The following is a 22,279-nucleotide window of genomic DNA, read 5'->3' as shown; positions in this document are numbered from 1 at the left end:
GCCCGCCTGCCAGCACTGGATCAGCTCCAGCACTCAAGATGCCTACTATACACTGGGAGAAGAAGAACAGTCCACATACCGCTCGCCTTATCGAGTGGTGCAAAATCAACCAAGATGCTCGACTAAAAATATTCTCTGATTCTGCCAAGGATGCAAAGGAGGAAGGGCGCACGCGTCAGCAGATGACCACTCAGAAGAACACTTATATGCAGCAGCTCGCAGCATCTGTTTTCGCAGGCGATGAAGATCTGAAGGTCAGGGAATACTTTCAAGCACACTTTCTCGCTTTTGTGAAGCCCATTCAAGGCCGATTTACATCATGAGTTGCTGCCAGCATTCCCATGTTCTTCAGCGCCAACCTAGCTACTAACAAGGTGTTTTAGGCTACACAAAAAATATAACGAGATCAATCTACAACTTGGTCAGACAGATGCTGGACTTTCATTTGAGGAGCTCAACGAGAATGAGAAAACAAGGACGCTTCTTGGTCAGTACACTCTTTCTCTGCGGGCATGCACTCTGACAATTTTGTAGACCGCCTCTTGCAGACATTCCCGTGGTGGGTTGACCTCCACAGGTGGTGGAGAACCAATCCTGCCTATAATACGTCATTTTCGACTGCCGACCCAGGTCAGGATTTCTCGGCTGAGGCAATGGATGTCTTTGGTAAAGGGAAAGGGAAAGAGACTCTGGATGATGCAGATCGTGAGGATGACGAGGGAGGGGATGCAGGTGCTCTCAACAGGGACCTTAAGCCGGGCGAAATTTTGGATGGCGAGGCCGATAAAGATGATGATCCTCCTGCGCGAGTTGATGATTCTAGCTTACACATGTTTCGTGATAATGAAGGTCCAGGCTGGGTTAGCCCAGACGATACCTCTAACTCTCCATCTTCACGCTTCCCTTGCCCTCAACTTCCCTGGGCACCATCATCTGCTTCTTCAACTCATTTTCAACCATCTAATCTTCACCACTACCAATGCCCATCCATCACCCATCTCGACACAACGCAGCAAAGCATACCACTAGGACCCAACGAGATCTCCCTCAACTCCCCCGAACGAGCAGATAGGCCCAAATACCCCTTGCCATCCACCAATGCCACTGGTAGCAAAGCCAGAGCTGCATCTGTGCAGATGGATACCTCTGAGGACTCTGACACTGCTGCAAGCTGCATGATGAAATCACTTACTGTGCATTCCATTCACGCAAGGCCAGCCTTGGTGTTCGTACTTCTCATACTTCCGGTGGTCATGTATCATCTGATCAAGACTCAGATCAATCGCCAACTACATCTCACAAATGGCCACGAGACCCAGCAGCTGAGCTCACGATGAAGCTGAATGAGGCGTCAGATACACTCGTTCAGCACATATGCGAGGCGTCCACAGTCAAGGCCGACCACAAACGCCTCAAGCTAGAGACCCAATTGGCAAGCAGAGAGCTAAAGATGTGCAAATCTCATGCTGAGCGTGAACATGGACTCCGGAGCACAATAGCCATTCAAAACCATGAGCATGCAATGGCAGATGAACGGACGAAGCAGCTGGAATTGGAGATCAAGCTCGAGCAAGTGAGGTTGGAACATTTGATTATGGAAAAAGATTTGGCTCGTCAGGATCCCAGTGCTGAGAATTGCAACTAATTGCTTGATGTTTGTTCTGCTTTCGCTTTGCTTCCCTCGCTGTTGACATTTTAGCTCACAAATTCTTTACAGTGTTCTAGCTCGTTCTTCATTATTGTAGGTTCAAACATTGTGATGTATGCTAGAAGAATTTAACAGTGTATTGGTTGAAGTCACTTCTGGCTACTGTATTTTCCTTGAGTTTGAAGCAAGCAGGCTGTTGACATGAAGACCACCGCACTTTCCTCGCATCACTCATTCTAGGCTCTTGCATCCACCGCACTTTCCTCGCATCACTCATTCTAGGGTCTTGCATCCAGGGCTTCATGCGCTCTTGGTTGTGAATGAATTCCTCTTCCAGGAGCAGGTAGTCTATAATGTGGTCCATCTTAAGTAGATGAAGTCTACACCTTATAGCAGGGAAGACAGGGGGTAGCTTTGAGGCAGCGTCCACCGCACTTTCCTCACATCACTCATTCTAGGTCCTTGGGTAAATTTACTAAAGTACGTATCTACTACCTGTCACTGTTGATATCGCAGTAACTGGCCCATCAGCGTGTTTCGAAAAATCTGTCCTTCAGACCCGATAAAACCTTCATCCCCAGCTCCTTCTTGTTCAGCATTGTCCCCATCCTCCTGTGCACTGCCCTGTGCTCCATGACCCCACTGCCTTGCTTCCTGGGCAAAATGATTGAATGTACCAGTACCGCCAAGCTGTTCCTCGATGTCGACAATCATATTATGCAAAATAAAGCAGCAACGGGTCCACATATTCACTTCATCAAGGTCTTTTGCGCCTGTATTTGACCCCGAAGTTCATAAAGAGATTGAAATTGCCCTTTCAAAGAACCATAGCAGTGCTCGGAGCAAACACGGACCTGCAGATGTTGAGTTGACAGTTGTGACTCAGAGAACAATTTGTACTACCTTCGACAGATGATAATTAAATGTTTTTTGATCACACGTCAATCCACCAGCTGCCGCTGCTTAAAAGGTACAACACACCACGGGCGAGCACCATAGGCTGAATCTGCCCAGATCCACTCATTTCCCCCCCAAAATGTTTGCGGATGGCGTGAAATTCGAGCTTTTGCAAACATGTTTGAGTCGTGGACACTCCCGGGGACTCCGATCACATAATCGACAATGTGCAGGTTGTGGGGCATAATTATGACCTTCTGAAATGTTAGTTTGATTTTCTCTGCTCTAACTCGTGACGCACTTGGGCTGACAATGAATAATTCAATTTACGGTCATAAAATCCCTCACCGTGCCACCCAGGCTTCTGAAACAGATTGAATGGTGTGCCATCAATGCTAAGAAATCCACCCCTCCACTCTGGACAAGTCTGTCCTTCAACCCAGTCCTTCGCTCTCTCTCTCGCTCATTTTGATCATCGTGATCAAGCGGATCAAAGTGGATTACATGGTCGTGGTGCTGAAGGATAGCAACCATGACATGATGATGACAATTATATACCGTCCCGATCGAGACACCGGCCCAATCGCGATGTCTTCTGTTGTCGTGGCATTTCCATAGTGGCCGGCGATATTCAAGACTATAGCGAGCTGTACTGGGACTGGCAATTGAGGGTTGCGTGAGTTGTTATGGAATATAGGATGATTGCTGATTTTATTGACAATCTCCACAAAGACTGGAGGATCAACACGAAGCTTACAACAGAATTTTTCAGGTTTATCCAGCGCCCACTCCTCAAGCAGATGTAGCTGCGGGGCCCGGCTAGATTTTGGATGAGCGAAGAGTATCTGTGACTTTTCCACTTCATCAGCTAAGGCTTGAACTGTGTTACTGAATTCGAGGAAGGGATGCGAGCATGTCAGTATTTCTGTTGCGTCCGTGGATGTCGCAAACAAGAAAATCGACTCGCTAAGTGAGGATTCTGACGATGTGGACTGGCAATCAGAATCAGAATCATCACTATCATCGGAGTCTTCGAGTCCTTCCATGGCGAGTTTGATGAGTTCACAGTAGCGAGCATATTGGAGATCGAGCTGCTTAGCACGCAGTGCCTGCAAGATCTGTTGTTGAGCGGATGTGCGAGGCATGATGTTTATTATCACGATCATCGATTGTACTTAGCAATAGAACTGATACCTATCGTATTCTGGCGGAGCTTGAATACCTCTGGAACTTTGTTTCGTTTGGATGTTTCTAATGGTTCGTAAATTTAACTTTGAGAACCACTATTGTGAAGCAAGCCATGCACTGTGGGAGTCTTGGACTGCCACCCTGCATACACTACACAGTCTGACACATCTAAGAAGTAATGTATGACGGTTTCAGGAACACTCAGGTGCTTGTCCTCTTTGCCAGTGTATCTCTAACAACCTCAGAAGCGCAGGTGTTTGGATCCCCTGGGCTGATCATTGGCGGCATATGTGACCTCCTTGCTTCTCGTGACAGCAGTTAATGGTCTAGATGGCTGCTTCATGGCCTTCTTCTGAGGTCTGGCAGGCTCCTTGGTACTTCCGAATGTGGCAATCTCTGGTTTTGGCACGTCGCCAATGGCAGCTGGTGTCTGCCATGCACTTTGCTGTGGCAGAGCAGTGTTAGACTTGAGCTTGCAGGGTTTGTTGGTCAGGAGTGTGGCTTGCGGTGGTGGGGTCACATCCTTTCAACGGGCAGTGAAAAGTGGTCCATCATTTTCACTCAATGAGTGACCATCATCACCATATAACTCATCCTCTGAACTGCTGTCTTTGATGGTCCAGTGAGATGGTAAGGCATTGCCTTTGTACTTCCCCTTTTGCTGGGTTCATTGAGTGCGGTTTCCATTCATGGCGGCCTGCTGGGGTGCTGGATAAACAACTGCCTCACAGATTTCCCCATCAGAATCTTGCCACGCCGTGAATGAAAAGGCTGTTTGAATATGCTGTTCTTGCCAAGCCCACCAGAATTGTAGCAAAGCACTTGCATCCAATATGTCCATTTTGGAGGGTTCCTTGAACTGCATGTTGGCGGGCCAATGTGTGCCATCAAAGAACACCAATGGAGGTAGCGCCAGTGCCTTATAGTAGAAGTCATCGCTCCACCATAGTGCATCTTTCATAGTGTCACCTTGACTTGTCGCACCGACTCACCTGGTGACTAGAGCGAGCATCTCCACGGCCTACCTTGTGTGACAAGCCAGCCTGACGGACTTTGTTTTCTCACCCAGATTCCCTTGGTTCGTCTTCTTTGTTTTCTCTTCTCTCTGCAGTTGTTGTGATCCTTACACCCCAGTCTTGTTTCTGTTCTCAAAGTATTTTCTAACCTCTCTTGTCTACTCTTTTCCAACGTATTTTAGACTGTTCAGCCTCTCTCATCTACTCTTTTTTTTATCATACTTCAAATTGTCCAGCCTCTCTCGCTTATTCCTTCTCAGCACACCTTAGATTTCTCAGCTTCTCTCATCTACTCATTTGATAGATCTTAACATTACCAGCCTCTGTCATATACTCCTTCTAGATATCCACATCACACGCAGTCACCACAGCCCTCAAGATCAAAGACATTGCGAAGCTTCGCAACATCCCATCAGAACAGCCAGTGTTCTCGCTAAGTCCCCGCAGACAAGCCTCCAACTCCTTGTTAAACATACATATTGCCTCTCCCCCACCCCAACCACCAGCCGACTTCGCACCCAACCTTTGTCATATTCGACAGAAGCATCAGGCCAACCAACAGTCGTCAAAAGTGCAAACCCATACACAAGTTTACCCAGCATTACCTATGTCAACGATTACCACACTGCCAGTCTTACCATTACTCCGAGGCGACTACACAGGAGGAGAAGAGCATAATGAATGGCTACGACAGCTCGACCTCAACCTGCCTATAACATGGAACGACACGCAAAAGGTTGACAGGTTCCATTGGCAATGTGCCCCAGGAAGCTTGGCCGAGACATGGTTCACCACACTGACATTGTTACGACTGGGATGAGTCGAGCTATCTCTGTCTGAGTAGACAATCGGCAGGATGCCTAGATAGACGTGAGTCTGCTCTCGATTGAGAGATCAAGGTTTCTGGCTAAGGCGAGTGTTGCTGACTCCCTTAGAATAGTAGTTCTAGACAGTAAGGTTGGAGACCTTACTGAAGGACGATGTTCCAGGTAAAACCCAGTAGATTAAAGTAAGGAATACAACAGTGGGTAGGTAGGTTTATATACCAGTGTTCAAGCGGAGCTTGTAAATGCGTTATCAAGATAGAAGCAGAAAGAGGTGGACAGCCCGCTTGGTGAGATAAGAGATAAGCATGATAAGAGATAAGCGTGGTACGGACGGCCCGTTTAGAGGTAGCAAGGAAATGAGTATAGGGGTTTAGATGTTACTGTAACATTACCCCCTTACTAGGGTTGAAACCACCGGATTCAATCATCCTGGTTAGCATAGTAAATGGGATCGTCAGAATACTCTAAGTCGTCTTCTGGTCCAGCCTTCATGCGTTCCTCCGAATAAAGCATTTCTTCTTCCCTGCATAATGCTGCGTATGCTTCATCGGCGTCATTCTCCCAGGCTGCGAGTGCCTGGTAAAATCCTTCGTCCTTCCAGGTTAGAGAAGTAGGGGTTTCTCCAGTATAGTGTGGGCAATAAAATGAAAGATGGCCTGGAGACAATTCTCGACAGACGCGACAGTAGTAGTCGGAGCAATTAATTTGCCTATGCCCGATCGTCTTGCAGTATCTGCATACGCGGTTTTCATCAGGATTAGAGGAGGTCGCTCGTAAGGGTGATGGGCCTGGCTTAGGACTAAGTGCTTCATCTGCACTGGTGGCGCGTCTCTTTCCTTTATCTTTACCAGAGCGCCGAGCTCGCGTTCTTTTCCTGGTTAAATCGGTTCGTTGCATGGGGTGCCTAACGGCTACACCTCGTTGCTCTGCCTCCGCGATTAGCTCAGCAGGAGTGGCAGGTTGAGTTCTTCCCAACGCTTGCATGGGTACTATTCCATCCGTGAAGGTATGCGTTGATAATGAGTCCGGAATGACAATCGGGGGATGAATGTGGAGTGAGGCCAATGCGTTGGCCAAGTTCTGTTCTTCATGATAGGATAAGAGTTGTTGGTTTGGATCGGCAGCGATTTCTTCGCGGGTAGCAGAGAACGCAGTATAAAGATGGGGAGGATGTTCAATAGTTTCCACCGTAGGGGCTGGTACGGGGATCGCTTGGCGGTTTTCTTCTCTGAGGGAAGCTAACATGGCTTCCGTTGTCTGCGCGAGATTATTGACCGCAGCCAGTAACTCATTAGGAATGTGAGAAGAGAGAGTAGGAGCAGCGTCTTGGTATGAGGGAGGAGGGGCTCCTCTGGTGGAGCCCATAGGGGAAGGTGGGCGCGCAACCCCTGCGGTTTGTTCTGAGACGATGTGGATGACCGTTCTAATATCGTCTTTAACTTCTTCAGGAATAAGGCGCAGAGCAAAGTTGCGTATGCGCCTCTGCATATGCATGAGACTGTGGCGGACCGTGTTGTCTTCAACGAGACGACAGACTCGTTCGATGATCTCGGTGGCTCTAATGATGTTGATGAGGAGGTTGATGGAGTGGGCGTTTCTTCCGAAGAGGACTCTGGTGAGCTCAATGGCATGTTGGGGGCAGAGAAGTGCTGCCTCAATGAGGGTGAGGTCTTCAGCTTGGGTGATGTACGTTTCGTATCGTTCGTCATTTGAGTCAAGGGCGGAAGTTTCGAAGGTGGAGTGGTATGGCAGAGTGTAGGTGGATGCGGGGAAGGGCATATTGGTTACTTGGGTTTCGTTTACAGGGGAATGGTTCGTTCAGTTTAGCTTGTGCCTCTTCTTATATGTTGTTAAAAGCTCTTTCGAACTCCGCAAGTTCTCCTCGGGTATCCATTCGTTGCTTCCGGAAGAGTAGCCTATCCATGATACGAGATAGCGTCTTCGTTTACCCGTGCCTTTATGGCTAAGAATAGCTTCTATTTCATATTCTTCTTCGCCATTGATAATGTCAGGTGGAGGTTCGGTGTAGTTCGGTCCGTGTATCTCTGTTTCGCGATAGGACGATAGTTCGGAAGCATGGAACGTGGGGTGAACTTTCCACTGGTCTGGGAGTTTTAGAGTAAATGTGATAGGAGATAAGACTGCGGTGATAACGAATGGGCCGTATCGTTTGGGCGCAAGTTTCCTAGAAGGTAAAGATGTCAGGAGATTGGTGGCCGTAAGCCATACCTTATCTCCTATCTTCCATGGTCGGTATTTCCCATGGCGAGATCTTTCTGCCACTCGTTGCATGGCGATGTTATGACAAGCGAGTGCTTCTTCACGTATCTTCTGTAGGTTTCTGAGTCTTTCTTCTGCTGCTGGCGTGTCTGATACTGATAAGATGTGAGGGATCCCTCGTGGTTCGTAGCCCATCATGAGGAAGAATGGTGACGTGTTCCTGGCATCATGTTTCCGATGATTGTGGACGAATTCGGCGATAGGAAGATGATTTGACCATTCTAACGGGTTATTCCTGCAATAGATCCGTAGGTAGGTTTCTAATTCTTGGTTAAGACGTTCTGTTTGTCCGTCTGTCTGGGGGTGGTAGGCGGTTGATGCGGCGATCTGATATCCGAGTAGTCGGGCAAGTTCTCGAGAGAATTTTGAAATGAACTGCGGTCCTCTGTCTGAGATCACTTTTTCGTGAAGGCCGAATCTTTTGAACACGTTTTTGAGGAATAGTCTAGCTACTCCTTCGGAGGTGATGTTTTTATTGCAAGGTGAAATAATTACCCCCTTCGTAAGCCCATGGTCTACCACGATCATGATAGAGTCAAAACCGCCCGATACAGGTAGGTCGGTGATAAGGTCAACAGAGACTTGGGAGAAGGGGCGAGTGGCGATGGAAGGGATCGGTCGCAACGGCGGAGTGACCGGGTGCGTGTCAGCCTTCATTTGCTGACATAATGCACATCCGTCGACGTATTTGCGGATGTAAGTTCCCATGGCTGGCCACCAAAAATCTCGTTTGACGAGTTCTTCCGTCTTGAATCGTCCGGGATGTCCCGCAGTGGGATGATCATGGTGTTTAAATAACACGTCATGTCGTTGGGCTGCTGGGACGTAAGCTCTATTTTTATAAAAGAGGACGCCATTGGTGCACGTCCAGTCTGAGAGGGCGGATTTCATTGGGGGAAGGCATACTCCGTCCAATGCTTCCAGGGCTTTCTGGTAGACGGGATCGTTGGCGGAGTTGCGTGCAATACTTTCCGACAAATCATTGTCAATTAGTCGTACGAACATGGTATCAGGAAGGAGAATGCGATTTTCGTTATCGTCTTTTCCGAGTGAATGGTCGGGGCGTCGAGAAAGGGCATCAGGGGCGGCTAATTTGGTCCCTGCGACGTGATGCAACTCTAACTGATAATTGGAAAGGGCGAGTTGCCAACGTGCCTGTCTTCGTGTCAGCTTTTGGGCGGAGCGGAAGTACAGGAGGTTCATATGATCCGTGAATACTATCACGGTGTGGGGGCTCCCTTCTAAATAGTGGCGCCATTCAGAGAGTGCTCTGATGACTGCCAGTAGTTCTCTGTCAAAGATTTCGTAGTTTCGTTCTGCGGGGTTGAGAGATTGGGATAGGTAACCGCATGGACGGTACATTCCATTTTCATCAGTCTGCAGCAACACTGCTCCGGTTGCTGCCAACGATGCATCGGTAGCAATTGCGAATTGGCGAGTCGGATCCGGGTTTCTTAGGACTGGTTGCGATAAAAAGGCGTTTTTAAGGTGGTCAAAGGCGTTCTGACACTTGTCAGTCCAAACGAAAGGGTGGTCTTTCTTTGTGAGGTCGATAAGGGGTCGAGCGATATCCGAGTAGTGAGCAATGAACGTCCGGTAGAAATTGCAGAATCCTAGAAAAGACCGTGTGTCTTTTAGATTCTCCGGAGTTGGCCAGTGTTTGATTCCGTCTACTTTGGCGGGTTCCATCCCTACTTCCCCTGGTCGGATCATCATACCAAGATATTCTACCTCTCGCGCATCAAAGGTGCATTTTTCCGGTTTAACGAATAGTTTCTCTTTTCGAAGGATGTCGAGGATTTCGATGGTCCGTGCTTGGTGCTGCTGGAGATCCTTTGAGAAGATCAATAAGTCGTCCATGTATATGACTAGCCATCCTTGGTTTATCTGCTTCTGGCAGACGTTGGTCATGAACGCTTGGAAAGTTGCGGGGGAATTCGTTAATCCAAAAAACATGACTGTTGGCTCGAACAGTCCTTCTTGAGTGGTAAACGCTGCTTTCCATCGATCTTCTGGGTGGATCCTTACGTTATTGTACCCTGATCTAATGTCGATCTTCGTGAAATACTTAGCGTCATAGAGTTGTTCAATGAGGGATTTTGGCAAGGGGAGGGGATATTGATTTCGTACGGTCCAATCGTTGAGATACCGATAATCCTGACAGGGACGTAGTTCTCCGCTCTTCTTTCCTACAAAAAAGAATCCGCTGGCTTGAGGTGACTTGGAGGGGACAATAAAACCTTTTCTAGTATTTTCTTCGATAAATGTTTTGACAGCTTCTCGTTCTTTTCCTGATAATGGATAGACTTTTGACGTCTTGGGTACAAATCCTGGTTTGAGGTCGATATGATGATCTACTCCCGGTCTTTCCGGCGGGAGTTTGTTAAGACCATCTTTGGCAAAAACGTCTTTATAGTGGTGGAGGAAGTGAGGGACGAGTTCTTCGAAAGTTTTCTTTTGCTTTTCTATTTCTCCTGCAACCGCGAATTCTTGGGCTTTATTACTTGTTTTTCCATAGTTTTGTTCTCTTTTTGACGTTCCGTCTCGAACGAGTGGGGTATCGAAGGTTATATCTTCTATGATGCGTACGGTGGATCCATCGGTGGCATACTCGACGAGTACTTCGTCACTGGCTAATTGATAGGCAAGTGGATCTGTGACTGGAGTTTTGAAGTTTTCTGACCAGACGTCGTCCTTTGTGTCATAGTTGGGTATTTCTTCATCAACTATTTCTTCTACGGAAGCGGTATAGGGGGGGATGGTTTCCTTAGTTGCCATCTTCACCTGTATCGGTTTCCGTAGTTTGGAATTTGTCCAAGTTCGGGTTGTTTCTTTTCTGACTTCTTTTTCTTTTCTGAAGAGTGGCGGGAGCGACTTCTTGCGTCTTTTTCTGTCAATGTTTTTTTCTATGGTGAGCGACCTCCTTGTTGATGGGAGAGATACGGTTTTGGCTTCCCAATCGATCTGGGGCTTTAGTGCAGCAAGCCAGGGGAATCCTAGGAGGATTTTGTCTTGTTTGGCTAGTTTCGCCACATTGAATTTCCCGATCATGGTTCGTTGATCGATTTTGATCGTGAGTACGCAGTAACGAGAGATGAGTCCTCCTTGGGCGTCTGATCCATCGGCGGTGATAACAGGGAAGGGTCGTGAGAGTTTATGGGTTTTTATTCTATGCCTTTTACAGAAAGTATCGCTGATAAAAGTGCCGGATGCTCCGGAATCGATGACCATGGATGTTTCGACGGTTTGCACGCGTTTATCGGAAAAAATGGATGCAGGAATTCTTAATTCATTTCTGGTTCCGATAGAACGTATTAGTCGTACATGAGTGGGAGTTACTGACGTCGAGGCAGTGTCCCTTTCTAAAAATCCATCTCCACGAAGCGACGTTCCACTTCAGTGAAGTCGCTGTCTTCTTCTTCTTCAACTTCTTTGGCTTTTTCGGTTTTCCTTCGGACCGGTGCTTTCCTCCTCGGAGTTTCTTCCTCGTCTTTTTCTTTCTTCCTTCTGATAGGGTTCCTGGAGGAGGAAGCGCGACTTTCGTCTTCGTCGTCGCTGCTAGTTTCTTCTTTGTTTCTTCGGATCTGTCCTCTTTCTCTTGGGTGGAAGGAGGTGTCGTTGGCACGGTGTCCTACTTGGTGACATTTGAAGCATCGTCCTTCTTTGAGGTGCTTCTTCAACTCTGCGTCTGAGAGACGGCTTATGCGGTCGACTTCCATGTCATCGTTCCTTTTTGGAATATAGTGTCTATTTCCGAAGTTCTTCTTTTTCTGTTGCTGGGGTCTTTCTTTCTTCTTGATAGCTTTCCATCTTTGGAAGGCGTTATCGAGATTAATGCAAGAGTTGACAACGGTGTCGAAGTCATCGAGAGTTTCGCCCGTTTTGTACAGGTTGTCCTGAAGCCCGTAGTCTAGGCCCTGTCGAAAGAATTCGATGAGGGGGGCTTGTTCGGTCATTCCTGCTCGATGTGCGAGGAGTTTGTAGTTGGAGATGTAGGTTTGGAGATCTCCTTTCATCTCTAATCCTCGTATCTTCGTCATTGCGGTTCCGGCGGGGTCCATGGGTTTAAAGGCTTCATCGAAGTCCTTTTTAAATTTGGCCCAGGTACCATAACCGATCATCTGTCCGGAGGTGTCTTTCCTCTTGGGGTCTAGGGCTGCTTCCATGAAGTCTTCTGCCCAGGCTGCTGCATTTCCTTTCGTCATGTAGGATAACACAAGAATGATCTTTTTCTTATCATCGACGTAAACTTTGTCGTTAATGTCGAGATATGCATGACATTTCATCATGAATCTCTTTGATTCTTCTCTGTCTCCATCGAATTCGGGAGGGGAACCGATCTTTAGTTCTATTTCTTTGTTCTGTGTCGTCATGGTGTTCAAAGGAGGAATGGTTGGTAGCGCTCCTAAGTTCAAGGCTCCGATTAAGGGAGTTAACGAAGTCGTGGCGTCGGTTTCGTTGCAGATGGCAACGGTTCAGGTGATAAAGACTTTAATCTTTTGTTACGACTGGGATGAGTCGAGCTATCTCTGTCTGAGTAGACAATCGGCAGGATGCCTAGATAGACGTGAGTCTGCTCTCGATTGAGAGATCAAGGTTTCTGGCTAAGGCGAGTGTTGCTGACTCCCTTAGAATAGTAGTTCTAGACAGTAAGGTTGGAGACCTTACTGAAGGACGATGTTCCAGGTAAAACCCAGTAGATTAAAGTAAGGAATACAACAGTGGGTAGGTAGGTTTATATACCAGTGTTCAAGCGGAGCTTGTAAATGCGTTATCAAGATAGAAGCAGAAAGAGGCGGACAGCCCGCTTGGTGAGATAAGAGATAAGCATGATAAGAGATAAGCGTGGTACGGACGGCCCGTTTAGAGGTAGCAAGGAAATGAGTATAGGGGTTTAGATGTTACTGTAACAGACATCAGCCCAGACTGCAACATGGGCTGACCTAGAGGCAGCATTTGTCACCTGTTGGCCACCCAACTTACCATTGCAACTGACAGCGGGACAGAAGAAAGAACAGCTCAAGGCCATTGTCTTGAAGGAAGAGGACATTGGGTCCATGCTAGAAGATGAGAAAGGACAGGAATGGGGCCATGTGAGATGGGCAAGGCAGGTGCAAAGGTTGGCACAGAGTTTTGGGGATAGCAATTGCCAGTACTTGGACGTGGTGCTCAACGGAGTGCCCGACATCCTGCGTGACCAACTTGCAGACTCATACACGAGCTGGGCCGCGTTCCTTGCAGGCGTTAACAGCTTCTCTATTAACCTTCTCAACAGAGCGAGACTATGAGCAGCCGAGGAATGCACCATGAGGGACGACATCACACAGTTGAAGGCCAAACTGCAGTCCCAGCAGCAGAATCCGCAAGCGAGACAGTACACACCCAATCCCCCAGCCTACAGACCTTACCCATGGCAAGTAGGCAACATAACACCCACCCTAACAGCACAAGCGCAAGGCCAGCCAACTCAGCAAGCCGTTGGACAGTCAAACACAAACTTTGTCCCAGTACAGCAGTACCAGATCCCAATGTTCCAGCCCCAGCCAACAACACCCAGCTACCAGCAGCCACCGGTCACACCTGGACCAAACCCGTTTGCTGGGAGCCCCTTCAGTGACAAATTCCGTATTATACGGGCCACCCGACCTACATAATATCCTGTATGAGATGGGCCAGCGGATTATGGGCCCATGTTGTGTATATTCTCGATGATGACAGATGGGCCGGGACACATATTATTTCCGATGGAGACGGGTGGGCCCATGTATGCCAATGATATATATATCCTTGATGTTGACGGATGGGCCAGGGGAATATGATCATTCATGGAGATGGGTGGGCCCATCAGGGTAATATGTAGAGTAGGATATTATAGACAGCTGGGCTGAAGAGAGATGTAAGGCAAATATTGTTATATAGACGGGTGGGCCGACGGGGGTGTATTACATATATGGGTGGGCCGAGGTAGGGGAATATTACATAGATGGGTGGGCTGACGCGGGGTGTATTACATATACAGGTGGGCCGACATAAAAAGTATTACATATACGGGTGGGCTGACGAAAGGGATATCAAATAGACGGGTGGGCTGAGGGTGTGATAAAATATTTATTACATAGACAGGTGGGCCGAGGTGGGGTATAATTATATAGACAGGTGGGCCGACATAGTATGTATTATATAGACGGGTGGGCCAACGTGGGGGATAATACATAGATGGGTGGGCTGACATGGGGGAATTGTATGTAGATGGGTACATATATGGGTGAGCCTAGATACATATAAATGTCAAATTTTCAGTGCAAAACCCCAAACCAGGATTTACCAACCCCCGAAACCCGAAATTGTGGACTGCTGGGTGTCGGGTTTTGGGGTTCGGGGGTCCCGGAACTCGGAACTCGGTATGTGAAACAAACATATATTTCATACACGGGTAAGTCAATGTGTCCGTCAATCAACTCGATTGTAAATTATATTTTATTGATCTCCCCAAATTTCCCAAGTTCCGAGTTCCGAGTTCCGGGACCCCCAAACCCCAAAACCCGAAACCCGGCAGTCCACGATTTCGGGGTTCGGGGGTTGGTAAAATGTGTATGGATAGATGAATGGTTGATTTAAACATTTTTGAAAGATGTCTCATATGAAATGTCAAGTCCCGAGTTTTGAATTCCGGGTTTCGGAACTCCGGGTTTTCTATCCATACACATTTTACCAACCCCCGAACCCCGAAATTATGGACTGCCGGGTTTCGGGGTTCGGGGGTCCCGGAACTCGGAACTCGGAACTTGGGAAATTTGGGGAGATCAATAAAATATAATTTACAATCGAGTTGATTGACAAACACATTGACTTACCCGTGTTTGAAATATATTTTTCTTGTCTCACATACCGAGTTCCGAGTTCTGGGACCCCCAAACCCCAAACCCTGGCAGTCCACAATTTCGGGGTTCAGGGGTTGTGTCCCAGAACTCGGAACTCAGTATGAGACAACAAAAATATATTTTGGGGTTTGGAGGTTAGTAAAATGTTTATAGATATACGTAGGTTGATAGAAACATGTTTGAAAAATGTCGTTCATCTCAAATGTCAAATCCTGAGTTCCGGGCTTTGGGACTCGGCACCCGGCACCCGGCACTCGGGGTTCGGCACTGAAAATTTGACATTTGGGTGTTAGGGTGTAGGGTGATATCTACCTCAATCTACAGGTTCGAGTTCTGGATATCAGGACTGATTATTGAATCATTCAATTGTGGCATAGGTAACATGCATTGAAAAAGATTTATGTACATCTATCACTGAGCAATTATGTAGCCATTGCAACCTCCTCACCAGGAAGATCAACCTTCCCCTCAACATCCATATCCTCATCAGAGGAATCATATTCTGGCAGGAGGTTACCTGGTTCATTAGGGACCACAATATCGCCGGAGGATTCTGGCAAGAGGTTGCCTGGTTCATCCGGGAGCACAATTTCGCCAGAGGATTGTGGACCCTCAGGCTGAACTTGGGTGGGCTCAACCATGAGACCTACCATAGCAGATCCATCCTCAAGCGTCAAGGATGTGGGTTCTATCACTGAAAAGTCCAAATCAATGAGGTTGGAAAGTGTGGAGGGGAGGGGTGAAATGGACGGGGGGGACCGGATTGATCAAGCAAGATTGTTGCATCGGCCGGTGTGTCCGGAAGTGAAAATGAAGGGTGCCGGTCGACCATTGTGCGCCGGAGGCTCTCATGGAGGCATTGCAGGGTATCAATCTTAGCATCCTGCTCCTGCACCCGAGCCTCAAGAATAGCGATGTGAGCTGCACCATCCCGAATCGCGATTGCCATGGAATGGAGATCCGGCATGGGAACATCGAGTGCTGCACAAGGCACTGCAGAACTCGAAGACCGAACAGCTAAGTAAAAAATAAGATCAGCTGGTCATCAAAAGTGTGGGTGACTTACGAGCTGGCGCAGGTGCAGGTGCAGGTGCAGGTGCAGGTGTCTTCTTGGTAGTGATGGTCTTGCTGCGACCACGTGACTGCACCTGGGGTGTACTTGCAGCAGGGATGGCCGGAGTTCGGGACGGGCCACGAGATTGACTACGAGTCCGGGCCCTTGACCGGGAGGGAGACGGAGCAGTGGATGGAGCAGGGGCAGGTGTCTTGGAACGCGTCCGGCCCGTGGTAGACTTCCCTCGGGTCCGTTTGGGCGGGGATCCCAGAGATGCCGGGTTGCATTTAATCATCTTGGTGGAGCAGCGGATGCAAGACAAGCAGGGGAGGCTGGACCTCTTGTCCAAACGAGTCGCACAGGGCCAATTCTCCTTGACGCAATAATGGCAGGGGTTGTTCTGTGGTATCCGTTAGTAGATGGACTAGGGGAATTAATTGAGCACTCACTGGGCCGGGAATGGTGATATCAAATGTGGTAGTGGCCAGAGGGTCACCGTCTGAAGCGCTGGAAGTATCACCAGAGGACTCCTCAACTTCCGGACGACTGCCGGAGGTTGTCTGATAAATTGTAAGTACACATGTGAGTTCCGGGCGAGCTTGTAAGACTTACCCGAGCCTCCGGACGACTGATGGGAGATTCCTAATGCAATGGGCATGAGTAAGAATGATACATGCGAGTTCCGGACCTGTCTGGAAGACTCACCATGACCTCCGGACGCTTGCCGGCAGTCAGCTGTGGACACATGAGCATATATATGAGTTCTGGACGACTAAATCAGACTTACCGAAGCAGGCCCAAATGATTGCTTCTTGGGGGAACCAGGTGAACGAGGCAACTGGGGCTTCCTTACAACAATGGTGGAGAGCTGGGGAAGGACGACCTCCGGCACTCCACGCGAAATCGGCTGCAACAAATTGAGAGCATGTCACAAATGAGCCAGAACACATACCTGAACAATTGGGTCTTCATCATCTTCTGACTCCACAAACGGCTTTGACTTGGGGAGTCCAGTTGACTTGACACACTTGTGACCCTTCATCGCCGACTTCAGAGGTTGGGAGGAGTGTCCAGAAATCATGGGGGACTTCCTCTTGTTGCTCCCTCCGACTTCCGGCTCCAAGTCAACAGAAATGGCCTTACCTTTTCCTTTGTCCCGGAACTCGGAGGTCGTCTTGCCAGAAGGTCTGGCGACATTGCCGGTGACGACGGGAGGGGAGTGAATGACAGTGGCGGGGGAAGGGACAGGTGGAGACGGAAGATTGACAGTCAGTGGGCCAGTGGAAGGATTAGGAACAACAGGGAGATCACAGGAATTGTCACCCAACGCCTCCCAGGCACAGACCTGCTTGCGCCAGGTGTGTCTAGCCACCCGGGGATCATCATGGCCAATGCTGTGCCAGTTGGGCAACACCTGGGGAGTCATGGAACGCACCCTCATCAGCCCTTAGAACAGGAAGCCACAATGCCAGGGATGTAATCCCCTTTCTCATGCACCCGGATGATGTCAGCCTACCCGGATATTAGAAACATCAATGGTAAACTAATTTAATAAGTGCAACTTACCAACCGATTGGTGACCTGCCTTGCCAGAGCAATGTGGACGTGCACTGAGCCGGCCGGGACGTGCCGAGCGCTGGCAATGACGCCCACAAGTTGAGCAGTGGATGCCTTGAGGTCGGCCAATGAAGATTGAACTGGAGTAGACATTTGGATTGAGTTGACAGATGTGAGAATGTTGAAAGCAGGGTGAAATCTGTTATCACTAGAATGAAGTTTCAAAGAAACAATACAATTGAAGGACAATGTTGAAAATCATTGATTGTTTGTCTTTGTTTGGTCATGGTTCAACTTTCGGCAATCGCCGGCCATGTGTTGAACTTCGACGTTATCTGTTATCAATCAGTTCATCAGTTCATCAGCTCATCAGATATCATGAGCTCTCAACCTGGGGTCAGATTTCATGACCCTCCGGTCACTGAATCCACCTCAATGGATGTGGATGAGACCTCCCAGTCCCGGATATCCCTTGGTATGTTTTGTTTCTGCTGATTTCAGTGAATTGATCTTACATGGTTTAGATCCATTAGATGATATATACCTTGGGCCGGATGATGAGTTAGACTCTGATTCTGGGTCATCCGGTGGTTTGGATTCATTAAATGCGATTCCCGGTATGTTTCTCAATTCAAATGTACATATTCTACATGTGAAAATCCATCACATACTTCCAGATCCATCATATCCGGCCCTGGCAGATGGACTGGCCCTGTACGATGACCCGGACTTGTATCTTGGTCCGGAGGATACCTTTATTTCGTCTGATGATGCTCCAGCTGTACCCGATTTTCCTATGGCTGGTGAGGTTATTCTTTTCATCTCATGTTCATTTTTCATGGCATTTCCCCAGTGAATGAATCAACTCCAGTACCTCATCCGGCCACTCCGGCTGTACCAGAGGCACCCATACCTTGTACATGTACTCATATCATGTCATGTGTTCTATTCATGTTATCTCCCAAGCGAATTCAGAAACTCCCGAACGTCAATCGCCCAAGCCGGAACTCAACAATGAAGAACTGCGTGCCATGGTTCAGGAGTTCATGCCAATTGGATCTTATGATCAAGCTGAAAGTATGTATACAACAGTTGATTATTTATCTCTGCTAATGTTCTGCAAGTTCAAACAATTGTAGATTGCCTGGGTGATTATGAACAGAGTCATGGAAATCTGGTTCGGGGTTTGGTACTCGGGGTTCAGTGCAGTATACTTTGCCTGCTCAGTACTTAGTACTTGGTACTTGTATACTTTACCTACTCAGTACTTAGTCCTTGGTACTTGTATACTCCACCTACTCAGTCCTCGCTGCCCGGTGTTCTGTGCTCGGTAGTGGACCAGGCCGGTCCGTCGCTGTCACTCCATCCACCCACTTAACAATCAGATCATCGTGTCCTCACATAGGGAACTTAATCTCCAAGACCACCCAAGAAGTTGGATCAGCGTGCACATTATACGATGACAATGCTGCAGTCATCCAGCAGTCCTCAGCTGACCAGATGGTTGCGGACCTCCTGAAGAAGAATATGGACGACTTTTTTGGAGAGGCAAAGAAGGTGATGGATGCCTTGGATACTCTGCAACAGATCCATCCCTTTGTTAGTGGTGAGTATTAAACTTGTTGACATTACTACTTCGGCTAAGATGACTTCCAGTGGCTATAATCGCTTTCAAGGCTGTCGTGAATTTTGAAATAAGGTGAAGAGAGAACGATCGTACAGTTTGTTTGATGCTTGCAAAGGCATTTGATATGATGAATATGCTTCTTCAGTTCATTGGTTGATGCTCACTCAACACAAATTTCGCTGATTCGATCCATTGATAGACTTAAGGACACTAGAGACCCGGACATCGTGGGACCTCGTGGCACTATTCGGGGCCGACTGGATGGTGTCTTGGATAAAATGAAGCGCAATGTCGAGGATTGCGGAAATGCCATCGACAAATACTACAAGTCGAAATTTGTCGGTTAGTTGATCTCGAATTCTTAAATTTCTCGCCGGATTGATAATTGCATCCTGAAATTCTTCAGATCATCCCATTGGGCGGATAAGTTCCTCGTGATTAGCGGGAACTTTTCCCAGTGTATACAGGAACTTCGGGATGCCTTGGCCATTAGGACGGCGTTGGGAGTCGACACTGTGATCAAAAAGCTGGAGGATCTCACCAAGACGCTAGGTGAACGCGAAGCGAAAATCGCGAAAGGAGAGAAATTTCACGGTGCAATGGCTCAATATTTTGAAACCGAACGCGAAAAGAGATTTGCAAAAGAAGTGATCATGCGCAGTGGAATGGATCCAGGTTTCGAAAGCGAAGACAAATTAACAGAGCTAGTGAAATTCGCCAAGCAACAGGAAGCACAGATTCAAGCACGCTCTGATGCCCCATCCAAAGATGTCAGCAAGCCTGCTTCACAAACCCCATCGGCGAACGGATCGGTTGCGGAGCAGTACCGCCTTGATGCCTCGCTGCTTCACGAATTGCGCACTCCTGTAGTCAGCTTACTCGACAAGAATCGTGCGCTCTTCATGTTCAAGCTCGATAAACAGACAGCCGAGATCAAAGATGCCATCAAGGATTCTGAAACGCGCATTATGTTGGCTCTCGGCGACAAATTTAAACAGGGTCAAGGATCCAGTAAGGATTAAGAAACTCGATTCTATGCATCACTAACTCGGTCAATCTCACTAGCATCTCCAATTTATCTGGAAAGAAATGGCATGTCTTTGTGCAGGCGTGATCGAAGCACATACTTACTTATCATCTTCAAGAAATGATCAACAAGTGTCAAGATACTATACTTCATCGCAGAACTCCATGATTATTTCACACAATGTTTCTCCAACCTGCATAATGATGCTCCATGCCCAAAAGTGACATCAAGTACACCCCACACTCAGTCCCCTCCAGTAGACCATGCAGACGAGTGGTGCTTGAAATATCTGTCAGTTTTCTACATTTTGAGTTTATCCGAAGTCTTCGACGAGGACGCAAATGGCTTGATCAGCGTAAGGGAAGTTAATGCCTTTACTTCCGCGATACTTCCGGGCTTGAGTGTACCTCAAGCACTTGCATACTGGGCTGCAGGTGAGTATTTTGGTCATTGTCGTCAGGTCGAACTTGGAGCGTTTACATCAGCAAAGGTTGGAGAGTGGATAGCCAACATTACCACACACGAATTGAACAAGTCTTGCACAGCATGGTTCATGCGCAAGCAGACGTACTGCCGGTAAACAGGAGGTGTATCGCCTTGTACTTGGATTCAGATGTTATCCAGGGTTTGGCGCTTTTCTCACCTCTGAATGCGGATATTTACACATGCAAACAGGCATCAAATGGCTCGTGCGCTCTCTTGCAGAGCTTGGGCCAGAGGACTCAGACTTAGATCTCACGCAATTGTCTGATAGATATCGCAACATTCAGGAGAATGACTTGGTGAAAAGACTTGACACTGTAAAGTATGAAATCGACTCCAAAGATTTCTTCAAACTTTTCGGATCTGATCACATCGAAAATGTGAGTCGTCGTTCACTCAATGTTTGTACCAAATGCCCACATGAATGTTTGTTCAGTTCTTGCTGCCAGTGCTTTACCTCATTATGAGGAGGCATCTACAAATCATGAAACTCGCCAGGACAGTAATTCTGGTGGATAGAGAATTTGAATGTGCAACTCAAACGATATCTAATATATTGGAAGTGGTGGATCTGCGTGTTGAACAACTGGCAGGTATGCTCCTAAACTCACGGTTGTGATGCACTTTTCCTTCTACAACAGAATCATTTCGCCAGCAGGGAACAGATGCAAAAGCAAGGTTCACGTGGTATGCACACGGCTTGGTGCGTAGAGACAACAACAGTGTATTTATTTCCGGTCCCTGACGCCCCGCAATAGTACAACTTTTGGTACAGCCCAGAACGAACCGCAGACGACACTGAATGTTGGGAAGCCCATGATTTTGAGCTTGACAACACTGAGCTGGAGATTGATAAGACAGCATTGAAACTTGGTCCCTTCAGTCTGACAGAGGACCAGGAATTGTTAGAAAGGCCTGTGAAGCTCGTCGCATATACCCTTAACCAGCAGCCTGAAGATCCCAAGGACGAATATATCCGTTTGTGGTGCTTGAATAAGCTCCACAATAAGAGAAAGTCGTTCCCTTTGGAAACCTCACCTTACCTATCGCCCGAGCAACAACAAAGGTTCAAAGCCCTGTCCAAAGGGCTGCCTGAATCAGATGTCCAACACTGGAGTTCATTAGCTGAACTTGAGACACGCAAATGATTGTTTGAGTAAGTACAGCTTCTGTTACCTATCATTCTTCGACTATCTACTTATCTGGTGTTCAGGTGTTGCTGCGACGCATGCCACTCCCTTATTACTGATGTATATCACCATTGTATAGACTGCGATGATGGTGAGTGCGATTAAAACAACTATGGTGCACAATACAACTGGATCATAGCTAGACGGGTATGATTTGTGTTCAGAATGCCAATCTCTACCAATTTCAAAACACAAATATCCATCGGACCACAAGGCGACGCACAACTTGCTTGTTTTCCGCATGGTGCTCCCTTATAGTTGCTGCAGCCGAATTCAGTGGCATGCTAGGAATTTCTTATCTGATATTCTGCCGACCACAACACCACCGGAAGACGTATGCCAAACGCAATCAGATGGACCTGAACTTCCGCATCCGACAGAAGCCACTCAAGCAGATGATTCTTTCGCATCTGTTGATTTGCGGGGAGGTGATGAGAAGCTCAATGGGAACATGCAGTAGCATTCGAGAGGATACTTGGAACCTCAGCCACGAATGAGGATGCCTATTCTTGTGCTAAATGCGACGTCAAGATGAAGGGCATTTTTTATGTATGCTTTAACTGCAGAGGTCAGATTTCCATCCGTCTAACAGGGCACAAAGCTT

The 22,279-nt window shown here is 47.7% G+C and overlaps 4 protein-coding genes across 4 annotated transcripts; 3 read left to right on the top strand and 1 right to left on the bottom strand.

The window, feature by feature from the left end:
* Window positions 1-38: 38 nt before the first annotated feature.
* Window positions 39-662, top strand: HD556DRAFT_1244617 (uncharacterized protein; the record flags this gene model as incomplete). The annotated part of the gene is made up of 3 exons (XM_041298462.1): window positions 39-290; window positions 364-487; window positions 535-662. Coding segments are annotated over 3 exons (504 nt in total), but the record flags the coding sequence as incomplete, so codon positions are not given.
* Window positions 663-13,162: 12,500 nt separating this feature from the next.
* On the top strand, window positions 13,163-13,510 carry HD556DRAFT_1447531 (uncharacterized protein; the record flags this gene model as incomplete). Its single annotated transcript, XM_041307288.1, has 1 exon — window positions 13,163-13,510. One exon carries the CDS (start codon window positions 13,163-13,165, stop codon window positions 13,508-13,510), a length of 348 nt encoding a protein of 115 aa, XP_041156036.1.
* Window positions 13,511-15,080: 1,570 nt separating this feature from the next.
* On the bottom strand, window positions 15,081-17,567 carry HD556DRAFT_1401442 (uncharacterized protein). The gene is made up of 10 exons (XM_041303832.1): window positions 17,358-17,567; window positions 17,256-17,303; window positions 16,744-17,205; window positions 16,579-16,698; window positions 16,497-16,526; window positions 16,404-16,433; window positions 16,241-16,351; window positions 15,804-16,191; window positions 15,497-15,754; window positions 15,081-15,431 (listed from the first exon to the last, which is right to left on the bottom strand). Exons 1-10 carry the CDS (start codon window positions 17,499-17,501, stop codon window positions 15,160-15,162), a joined length of 1,863 nt encoding a protein of 620 aa, XP_041156035.1. The 5' UTR covers window positions 17,502-17,567; the 3' UTR covers window positions 15,081-15,159.
* Window positions 17,568-17,783: 216 nt separating this feature from the next.
* On the top strand, window positions 17,784-21,633 carry HD556DRAFT_1311787 (uncharacterized protein; the record flags this gene model as incomplete). Its single annotated transcript, XM_041300576.1, has 16 exons — window positions 17,784-17,823; window positions 17,873-17,965; window positions 18,026-18,151; window positions 18,202-18,264; window positions 18,315-18,425; window positions 18,614-18,694; window positions 18,754-18,954; window positions 19,005-19,047; window positions 19,175-19,303; window positions 19,382-19,986; window positions 20,224-20,436; window positions 20,463-20,627; window positions 20,678-20,865; window positions 20,922-21,078; window positions 21,127-21,188; window positions 21,244-21,633. 16 exons carry the CDS (start codon window positions 17,784-17,786, stop codon window positions 21,631-21,633), a joined length of 2,667 nt encoding a protein of 888 aa, XP_041156034.1.
* Between the last annotated feature and the right edge of the window lie 646 nt (window positions 21,634-22,279).

This window comes from Suillus plorans, assembly GCF_016647745.1.
Source record: "Suillus plorans strain S12 chromosome Unknown HD556scaffold_64, whole genome shotgun sequence".
Lineage (NCBI taxonomy): Eukaryota > Fungi > Basidiomycota > Agaricomycetes > Boletales > Suillaceae > Suillus > Suillus plorans.
Note: the sequence above shows the minus strand (reverse complement) of the source record. Positions and strands in the feature narration are given on the sequence as shown.